The 11,229-nt window shown below is 39.4% G+C and overlaps 2 protein-coding genes across 2 annotated transcripts; both read right to left on the bottom strand.

Moving 5' to 3' along the window:
• Positions 1-1,446: 1,446 nt before the first annotated feature.
• On the bottom strand, positions 1,447-5,659 carry LOC116365168 (zinc finger protein 239-like). Its single transcript, XM_031817868.1, has 2 exons — positions 5,109-5,659; positions 1,447-2,324 (listed from the first exon to the last, which is right to left on the bottom strand). The coding sequence occupies exons 1-2, from the start codon at positions 5,269-5,271 to the stop codon at positions 1,447-1,449; spliced, it is 1,041 nt and encodes a 346-aa protein (XP_031673728.1). The 5' UTR covers positions 5,272-5,659.
• A 3,528-nt stretch (positions 5,660-9,187) lies between these two features.
• LOC116365166 (zinc finger protein 239-like) lies at positions 9,188-10,796 on the bottom strand. The gene is made up of 2 exons (XM_031817867.1): positions 10,791-10,796; positions 9,188-10,313 (listed from the first exon to the last, which is right to left on the bottom strand). The coding sequence occupies exons 1-2, from the start codon at positions 10,794-10,796 to the stop codon at positions 9,333-9,335; spliced, it is 987 nt and encodes a 328-aa protein (XP_031673727.1). The 3' UTR covers positions 9,188-9,332.
• Between the last annotated feature and the right edge of the window lie 433 nt (positions 10,797-11,229).

The following is an 11,229-nucleotide window of genomic DNA, read 5'->3' as shown; positions in this document are numbered from 1 at the left end:
ATAATTTTGACCTCATGGATGGCCAGTCCTTGTATTCATAGTGTAGTGAATTCAGGGGGTAGCCCTGGGCTGAACTCAAACCTGGGTCCAGCAACTGTCAAGCCAACACCTTAGAACTGTTACGCCAAGATTTCTGAACTTCTTGACGAGGTCGCTGGGTGTTGGGTTACGGTTGCTACAATAGCCTTCTATAAGAATGTGAGAGCGGAAACACTTCTCCTTCCCCCATCCCTCAGCAGTTAACCAAACCAAGCCTCTGGGCAGCCATTTTGTTGCGGTTAAAAAAAAAACACACAACCCAGCAATCTGCAGTTCAAACAATAACAAATCTGTCATTCCACCACTACTATTCTATATTTGTGTTGGACAAGTTTGCTCACCACCAGAAAACAACTCCCATTTTACATTATAATCACCTACAATGCTTCACCTTCTCCAATATAAACATCGTGTCTGGCTATGTATTTCTAAATAGTAAAATACAATCGTATCTTTTCTCATTTTTCTTTCTATAGAATCCTAAAAGTCACTAGCTTCTAGAACTCTCGTGCCCTTGGAACGAGCCCAAACAAAACTAAATCTCCAATACAGGAAAACCGTGCAGTCAAAATAAATTGTGATCCATGGCAACTCACTGACTAAACGCAAACATTTGACTGCCCAGTATGGGAATAAAGACAATTAGAATTTAAATGTTGTCAAGAAATACTGGAGTGATGTCGGATTGTTAATAAAATTGATTATAGACCAATTATAGTGTTTTCATGTGTGTATATACACAAACATCTGCAACAATTATCATATTACATGCATTTTTTTTCCACTTGAAGAAAACAGCTCACTACATTGAAGTGCTGCATGTTGATTGAAGTGGGTCACCAACGCAGTAAGTGTAACACAGCTGTTTTTTTTGTTAGTCACTTTTTATTTAATAATACTCTTTCAATTCAGAGCCTGGATTTCCCCCCGAGGTTAATATCCATATCATGCTGCAATCAATTGAACAGGGCAAACAATAAGGTAGAACATCATTAAAACACTCCTACTACAATGTTAAAACATCCTACATTGTGACATCATTAAAACACTCCTACTACAATGTTAAAACATCCTACATTGTGACATCATTAAAACACTCCACATTGTGACATCATTAAAACATTCTACATTGTGACATCATTAAAACACTCCTACTACAATGTTAAAACATTCTACATTGTGACATCATTAAAACACTCCTACTACAATGTTAAAACATCCTACATTGTGACATCATTAAAATACTCCTACTACAATGTTAAAACATTCTACATTGTGACATCATTAAAATACTCCTACTACAATGTTAAAACATTCTACATTGTGACATCATTAAAACACTCCTACTACAATGTTAAAACATTTTACATTGTGACATTATTTCATTGATATCATGAAACAACTTCTTCATGTATGTATTTTCTGATGTTTGATCAGAGATCTTTTATCAGAGTATCTCTTGTCACATTGATCACAGCTAAAAGGTTTCTCTCCTGTGTGTGTTCTCTGGTGTGAAGTTAGCTGGCTAGATGTAGTAAAACTCCTCCCACATTGATCACAGCTATAAGGCTTCTCTCCTGTGTGTGTTCTCTGGTGTTGTGTCAGATGGCTAGCTTTAACAAAACTCCTCCCACATTGATCACACATATAAGGTTTCTCTCCTGTGTGTTTTCTCTGGTGTAATGTCAGATCACTAGATGTAGTAAAACTCCAACCACATTGACCACAGCTATAAGGTTTTTCTCCTGTGTGTGTTCTCTGGTGTTGAGTCAGATGGCTAGCTTGAACAAAACTCCTCCCACATTGATCACACATATAAGATTTCTCTCCTGTGTGTGTTCTCTGGTGTTGAGTCAGATGGCTAGCTTTAACAAAACTCCTCCCACATTGATCACACATGTAAGGTTTCTCTCCTGTGTGTTTTCTCTGGTGTAATGTCAGACCGCTAGATGTATTAAAACTCCTCCCACATTGACCACAGCTATAAGGTTTTTCTCCTGTGTGTGTTCTCTGGTGTACTGTCAGACCGCTAGATGTAGTAAAACTCCTCCCACATTGATCACAGCTATAAGGTTTCTCTCCTGTGTGTGTTCTCTGGTGTATTTTAAGTTCTGATGAAGATTTGCAACCTTTCCCACAGTCAGAGCAGCAATGAGATTTCTTCCCTGTGGGTCTCTGCTGGTGTTTCTTGAGGTGTTTTGATTTGGAGAGTCTCTTCTCTGCCCGGTCAGCATCATGAGGTTGTTGAGGCCCCCCAGAGGATCCACGATAGTCAGGTCTCTCTCCTGTGTGAACAAAAAGTCAGACAGGTGGTTTAAGGCCCACAACAGCAACAATACACTGTAAAAAGGTGATGCCAACAGCGTAGCCATTATGTTGTTCAAACAATGACATCTGTAATGAATGTTAATTATTTGACATTCGTCTTAAGACAGTCAAGTGAACAGTCATATTTTGTCTTGTTTTCCCATTAGTGGTAACATCGATGATTGTACGCAAAAAATACATTTTTAAAGTTGTTGAAATCCTAAGCAGTGTGCCAGACAACTTTTGGTCTCCAATATAGGCACCTTTCAGTAGGTCTACCAGGCAGTATTAGCTAGCTACGTTTACACTGACTCTTAATACATTTAGCAAGCTAGCTAGCCTGATAACTAGCGATTAGCAGCTAACAATATTTGAGCAACACCTTGCTAAGAAAAGACAATCTTTCGCTTTTAATGTAATGGCATGAAAATAATTGCCAGAATATTATACAATGACTTATCAACAGCTCTAACAATTTGACCCCAACAGGAAATCTGCACTGGCAATTATAGAAAGACCCGTTTACTATATAACCATTGATTCCACTGATTCTTGAAGAATATAACTTATAAATGCCTTAACTGTTTCAACCGTATTACCCCACCAGAAACCAAAACATAAGCTCGTATAACGCCACTGTTTGTAAACTAATACTATATGGCTGAGGAGTAGGGTCGATCCAAGCGTTCTGACCTCGCAATGACAGTAAAGCACCCAAGCTAACTGGCTAACGTTGGATAGCTTGCTAGACACAAGTCAGAGAAACACTCACTCTTACCATTTTACTTATAGTTACTATACTGGCAAGTTTGAAGTATAAGTAGCCAACTAACGTTAGGTAGCTAGTTAACATACCGATACATACTGCTGTAAAGATATTCTATGCGTTTTGTAAGGGTAGTGTAGCTAACATTACGTGTAACGTAACTTATTTGAAAAGTCATTACTTTATTACATTGCTCAACATTTGTCATAATTATTTAACCTCTAGTGACACCCCATCCCGTGAACGGGACCGTTGTCATCATCTGACACTAATTAGCATAACACAACGGACATAAATCTTCCTAGAAAATATTCCTATTCATGAAAATCACAAGTGAAATATATTGGAACACAGCTTAGCCTTTTGTTAACCCTGTCATCTCAGATTTTCAAAATATGCTTTACAGCCAAAACTAGACAAGCATTTGTGTAAGTTTATCGATAGCCTAGCATAGCATTATGCCTTGCTAGCAGCAGGCAACCTTGTCACAAAAATCAGAAAAGCAATCAAATCGTTTAACTTTGATGAACTTCGGATGTTTTCACTCACGAGACTCCCAGATAGATAGCCAAAGTTAATTTTTTCCCAAAATATTATTTTTGTAGGCGAAATAGCTCTGTTTGTTCTTCACGTTTGGCTGAGAAATCGACCGGAAATTGCGGTCACGACAACGCCAAATTAGCTTCATAATATCGACAGAAACATGGCAAACGTTGTTAATAATCAATCCTCAATGTGTTTTTCAAATATCTATTCGATAATATATCGACCGGGACAATTGGTTTCTCAGTAGAAGCGATTGGAATAATTGCTACCTCTGTATTTTATGCAAGAATTTCTCAGGGAGCATCAGGTGACCACTTCCGCAATGAAGCCGCCTACGGGTATTTTTCAACATAAATGCGTAAAACTACGTCACAATGCTGTAAACACCTTGAGGAACACGTAGAAAGCGTAATCTGGTTGATAGGGCATTCATAGCTCAATAGGGACGCATCGGAACGCAGGGCTTTCAAAAGATGAGTCACTTCTTGATTGGATTTTTCTCAGGCTTTCGCCTGTAACATCAGTTATGTTATACTCACAGACAATATTTTTTACAGTTTTGGAAACTTTAGAGTGTGTTCTATCCTAAGCTGTAAATTATATACATATTGTAGCATCTTGTCCTGACAAAATATCCCGTTTAATTTGGGAACGTTATTTTTCCAAAAATGAAAATACTGCCCCCTAGTACCAACAGGTTTTTAAGGTTCATTCGTATCCGCTCTCGTTGGACTTTGGCTGAATATTTTCCTCCATTTTCTAAAAATCTGAAATCGATGTGAAGTCACGCCCATTTCCTGAAGAATTGCATTATGGGCCGTAAAGTACTGCGTGTATATTTCATATTTTGGCGAATTTAGTACGACATCCGGGAACTTTTGGCATACTAACATCATACTATAATAAGCAAACTATATACTCAATTAACATCACAAATAGTGCAGTTAGTATGAGTATTCTAACACAGCTTAGGTCTCTGGGCAGCCATTTTGATTGTTTAAAAACTAGGTGGCCCCTTTAAAAAAGCCAAACATTCAATCAACCAATCTGCAGTTCAACCAATAACAAAGCTGTAATTACACCACTATTTTGGTAATAAGATGGATGGGGCTGGAGAAATGTAACTACTCAAATTCATAGACAGACCTATGGATGCAAGGACTGACCATCCATGATATCAACAGTATAGTTTTAACCATGTGGAGGCTATACAGTGTTGGTTTACATTGTTTCTAAACATTGGAGTTAAAAAAAGCTTATTTGGGGTTCTGATGTGGTAAACAGTTGAACTAAGCTCATGAGGCATGAGTTATATTCTACAAGAATCAATGCCTATAAATAAATAATTGAAAGTCAAAATATGGATGTAGCAATTGCAAATTTCCCCTTTAACACCACACATCAGTTCAACAACCGCAGAGTTTGTGCTTCTGTTTAAGACAGCACTTACTAGTGTTAATCAGGGCCTGTTCATCGTTAGATCCATCGGACGCCTTAAGATGCGTTTGTGAAACCGGGCCCAGATATCCAGTTTCCTCCTCTTCTTCATTGTTCGATGACACAGTCACCTCCCCCTCCACTTCTTTCACTGAAACGTCGTCGCCCTCTTTCATTCTGAACGAGTCTTCTTTAACTGAGACGTCTTTCTCTTATTCTTTCACGGTAACAGCCTCAACCTCTACTTGTTTTTGTATTGTAACAGCCTCCTCCTCTTTCACGAGAGCTTCCTTCTCCATCCAGCAGACCTCCTCTTCTTCAGCAGGAACGGGGTTAAGTTTGAGACTGAAGCTATGAGGCATGTACTGAAGTCGCTAAGCGGTATAATTCAAAGCAGTGTCCCTTTATCAGCAGCACGTGATCAATGACGTCTGAAGAATCATTTCGTCGAACACCTGATTGGTTTGGTATTGGGCTCGTTCGACTTTGCAGCCGACAGTGCAGGTGGCTGCTGACTCACTAATTTACAAATCACCTTGCATCATAAATAACTACTCATTATTATTTATAAATCAGTCAGCCAGTCACCGTTTACCCACAATGCAGCATAGACTTGATGCTCTCGATCAAGGCCAGTGGTTTCGTAGAAGACATGAAGGCTACTCTGCTACGGTGTGGGACGTCATCTTTCAAAATGTGGCTGTTCTAAATTCTGTGTCGCTCAAAGCCTTGAGTAATGAAACTATTTAACAAAAAAAACAATTATCTGGAAAGAGCCAATGCTTCAGGAAGCTTTGTTTCCCCATCACTACTTTTCAGCATGTTTTCTGTGAATTAGACTACGGGAGTTTTGTAACCTTTTCCACCTTGGCTTACTGATAGTTGGGATCTAATTGGTCTCCGGTAGTTGGTCTCTGCTGACCACAACCGCGCTGGTTGGTTATGCTGTTTAGGCTAATAGCTAGTTGGCTAAATAGCTAACGTTTGCTGGCTGGCTAAGATAACTGCATATAGCTAACATTTTTTGATTGGTTAGATGGCATAATGTATTTCCAAAACGTTGGTTTACTTTAATCACTCAAGTCATGAGTGCAAACGATTGGTTTAATTTAAAGTTATACATTTTAAGTTATTTCTGATGTAGTTAACATCATAGGTAAGGATTGGTTGATTTCCAGTTTATAAGATGATTGATGAGAAAAGTATCGTCCAACCATCGGGTAACTTGTTTCATGCACATCAAAGGTGAGGGTGAATTTCAGATGTTCACTGCTTGTACTGTATTGATGAAGGAGTGGAATCGATGAAGTTCCTCTGCTGTCCCTTGGAATAGAAGGAACACGTCATTAATGAAGACTTTTTCAGAGCCTGATGAGGTGCTAGAATGGATTGTTAGGGCTGACAATCACATTCTTCTCTAACAACCCCACATACAGTTACGCATAATCAGATGCAATTTTTTTTTAAACTACAATGACCATAATGACCTGAGTGCCTACTTGTCTTGTCTGTGTTTCTTTTACACCTGCTACGTAAAAGAAACTGAAGAATGTGTAACAGTATAGCTTCCGTCCCTCTCCTCGCCCCTACCTGGGCTCTAACCAGGGACATAAACAACTGCCTCCCACGAAACATCGTTACCATCGCTATTAGCGCACGTTAACTAGCTAGCCATTTCACATCGGTTACAAATGCACAATGGTCAATGCTATCTGGGATTCTTGGGACATCCCTACCCTAAACCCTAACCTTAATCCATAACTTAACCATTTTAAATGTAAACTTCAATGGGCTAGGGACGTCCCAAGGATGTTTCGCTACCTGAAATTACACAATCTAAGTGAATGATAGTTGGTATTCAGCAGTCATAAAGCCTTGTTTATTTTAATGAACTACTAAAATTGTGATTTTATCAGACAGCAGCTCTACACTTTATTGAGTGACTGATCCATTCATCCTTTCAACCCTCCTCAGCCTTCCTCTCCTCTGAAGACCCAGTGAGGGTGGAGCTCAGTCAGAGAGCTGTTGAGGGACTGGTTAGGAAGAACACTTCTACAGCCAGAGAGGTGAGAAGTCACACATGGTTTAGATGGTAAATATTTATGTCCCCTTAGTGGTTCATCACATCAGCAAAAGGGAATATGTTCCATCATCCATGTTTATTTACATTAGTGCAAATTGACCACTGATATTGGTGTAATTTCCCACCCCTTTTGGCTGTAAGAAAGTTAATTTCAAATCAAAATCAAATCAAATTTATTTATATAGCCCTTCGTACATCAACTGATATCTCAAAGTGCTGTACAGAAACCCAGCCTAAAACCCCAAACAATGCAGGTGTAGAAGGAAAAAGGAAAAACTCCCTAGAAAGGCCAATACCTAGGAAGAAACCTAGAGAGGAACCAGGCTATGTGGGGTGGTCAGTCCTCTTCTGGCTGTGCCGGGTGGAGATTATAACAGAACATGGCCAAGATGTTCAAATGTTCATAAATGACCAGCATGGTCCAATAATAATAAGGCAGTTGAAACTGGAACAGCAGCACGGCCAGGTGGACTGGGGACAGGAAGGAGTCATCATGTCAGGTAGTCCTGAGGCATGGTCCTAGGGCTCAGGTCCTCCTCCGAGAGAGAAAGAGAGAATTAGAGAGAGCACACTTAAATTCACACAGGACACCGAATAGGACAGGAGAAGTACTCCAGATTTAACAAACTGACCCTAGCCCCCCGACACATAAACCACTGCAGCATAAATACTGGAGGCTGAGATAGGAGGTCTCAGGCACACACATTTGTTCTTTGCTATTATGGTCATTTGTGCAGAATGTACTTTTCCCCACTCATTCACCCCACCTCTTTACGTTGCTTATTTATATTCAGTGGCCTGACTGCATCCAGACTGTCAAAGGCCCATCCTGGTAGATCTGAACCTAATGCAGTTTGGAGTGATCAGATGACATAAGTCACATTTAGGTGCCAGGTGTAACTGAGGCCATAGACGCTGTGTTTACCACTCCACCACACCTTCAGCAGGCTGGAAAATGAACCCTAATATTTTAAAAGCAGGGCAACAACGTCAATATAATTGTAACCAAAAATGTTCAGTTGGTTGCATAAATAATTATGATTACTAAATGTTACATGAAATGTAAATATGAAATATTCGGTTAAATAGTCTTATTTTCAACGTCTTTTCAATGACATTTTGCTAGGTGTGATATCCCCAATGTCAAAACACAGTTTTAACGTCTCCAAATCAATAACCAATATGCAGAAACAGTTTGGGATAAATTGAAAACCTAAACATAAAATGTGCTATATAGACAAACATCTGCCACAATAATCATATTTTTTAAAACAAGCTCCTTATAAACTGCACAAGCACCAAAAACGCTGTTGTTTTGACAAGAAGCAATAAATCATTGATATCGATTAGAGGGGAAATTAGGTTGAATGTGCTGTTGAAACTAACACAACTAAAAAAACACATGGAAATGGGAGATATCTTTTACCTCACTGGTTAGAGGACAACCTGCAGAAGACAGTCAGCTACTTTTTGGAGTGATGCATTTACATTTAGGAGTCACTAAACAAAGGAACACAACACTTATTTGTTATAACTCATCGATATCATGTTGAAATCAAAAATAATTTGTGCAAGAGGAGAGAGATGGGGTTGCACGTCCTGTTAAAGCTAACAGCTCAAAAACCACACTGAATCTGGGAGTAATGTGTACATCCCTGGTTAGAGGACAACTTGCAGAAAACAGCTTGATACATTTTGAAGTGTTGCATTTAGGTTCAAGTGGATCACGAACGTGGTAAGAGGAAAAAAAAAAATTGTTAATCACTTTTTGTTAAATAATACTCTTCCATTTCAGAGCCTGGATTTTCCCCCTGAGGCTAATATCCATATCATGTTGAAATCAATAGAACAGGGGACAAATGTTTAGGGTTCTACATTGTGACGTCATTAAAATACTCCTACTACAATGTTAAAACATTCTACATTGTGACGTCATTAAAACACTCCTACTACAATGTTAAAACATTCTACATTGTGACATTTTTTCATTGATATCATGAAATAACTCATTCATGTATGTATTTTCTGATGTTTGATCAGAGATATTTTATTAAAGTATCTCTTGGCACACTGATCACAGCTATAAGATTTCTCTCCTGTGTGTGCTCTCTGGTGTGATACCAGATGGCCAGATTGACCAAAAATCTTCCCACATTATTCACAGACAAAAGATTTCTCTCTTGTGTGTATTCTCTGGTGTTGAGTCAGAGTTCTTGATGCAGCAAAACTGTTCCCACATTGACTACAGCTATAAGGTCTCTCTCCTGTGTGTATTCTCTGGTGCACTGTCAGCGCTCCAGATTGGGCAAAACTCTTCCCACATTGATCACAGCTATAAGGTCTCTCTCCTGTGTGTGTTCTCTGGTGCACTCTCAGATCTCCAGATTGACCAAAACTCTTCCCACATTGACCACAGCTATAAGGTTTCTCTCCTGTGTGTGTTCTCTGGTGAACTCTCAGATCTCCAGATTGACCAAAACTCTTCTCACATTGACCACAGCTATAAGGTTTCTCTCCTGTGTGTATTCTCTGGTGCACTGTCAGCGCTCCAGATTGGGCAAAACTCTTCCCACATTCATCACAGCTATAAGGTTTCTCTCCTGTGTGTGTTCTCTGGTGTGATATCAGGTTGCATTGTTGAGTAAACCTCTTCCCACATTGAGTACAGCTATAAGGTTTCTCTCCTGTGTGTGTTCTCTGGTGTGATATCAGGCCGGATGGATTATTAAAACTCTTCCGACATTGAGTACAGCTATAAGGTTTCTCTCCTGTGTGTATTCTCTGGTGTGTTATTAGGCTGCTGAGCTGAGTAAAACACTTCCCACATTGAGTACAGCTATAAGGTTTCTCTCCTGTGTGTGTTCTCTGGTGTAAAGTCAGAGCCAGATGTAGTAAAACTCTTCCCACATTGATCACAGCTATAAGATTTCTCCCCTGTGTGTGTTCGCTGATGAATTGTAATGCCTGATGAGGTGAATCTCTTCCCACAGTCAGAGCAGCAGTGAGTTCTCTTCCCTGTGGATCTCTGCAGGTGTTTCTTGGGGGGTTCTGATCTGGAGAGACTCTTCTCTGCCTTGTCAGCATCATGAGGTTGTTGAGGCTCCCCAGAGGATCCACGGTAGTCCCGTCTCTCTCCTGTGTGAACAACAAAGTCAGACAAATGATTAAAGGCCCACAACAGCGGTAATCCACTGTAAAAGGTGATGCCAACAGCGTAGCCATGATGTTGTACAACAATTGTTTTCTGTAATGAATGTACTGATTATTTGACAATTGTCTTAAAATGAGCAAGAATAGTCCTATTTTGTCTTGTTTTCACATTAGTAGTAACATCAATGATTGTAGGCTAGAAAAAAGTTATTAAAATTGTTGAAATCCTAAGAAGTGTGCCAGACGACTTTTGGTCTCCAACATAGGCACCTTTCTGTGTTTGCTAAAATTGCGTCACGAGGGCGATGCACATGCAATTTGGTGGTAGAAACTCGTCCCCCTAATGAGGAAACCGATAGTTTTGGATGAAGTATATCTGCCTGGAGCAAAAATGGTGAGCAAAGATTTTGTTTTTTCACAATGTATTCTGAATGTGAATGGGGGAAAACTCAGGGGAGTAACCTCCATGTCCAGGTTGCTTAATTGTAATGCTCGTTTGAACGTCCTGCTTAATATAATGTTTGTGTCGTCATCGCAAATCAACCTCTTTGTACTTAAAAAAACACTTCAACCAGTAAAATGCTCTTTGGCTTTTCCATCAGCCTGACAATGAGGGTTTATACACTGTTTGCCAAATTGGCCCATAACTTCACCTAACAATTACATAGACCTATGTAATGAATGAAGAAGCACTTTGGTTGTTGTTGTATGTCGTGATGTTTGTCATGTGACTGTCATTCAGAAAATGATTTCCTGGACCAGCTGATGATAGTTGAACATGTGACTCTAAACAGCTACAGAATTAAATATTATGTGTAATTATTGAAGAACCGCATTAATGACAGTATCCATTTGGGTGTTGTCAATAAAGTTAAGGTGACTCTCAGAATCACTGGATTTT

This window comes from Oncorhynchus kisutch, unplaced genomic scaffold (genome assembly GCF_002021735.2).
Source record: "Oncorhynchus kisutch isolate 150728-3 unplaced genomic scaffold, Okis_V2 scaffold1178, whole genome shotgun sequence".
NCBI lineage: Eukaryota > Metazoa > Chordata > Actinopteri > Salmoniformes > Salmonidae > Oncorhynchus > Oncorhynchus kisutch.
Note: the sequence above shows the minus strand (reverse complement) of the source record. Positions and strands in the feature narration are given on the sequence as shown.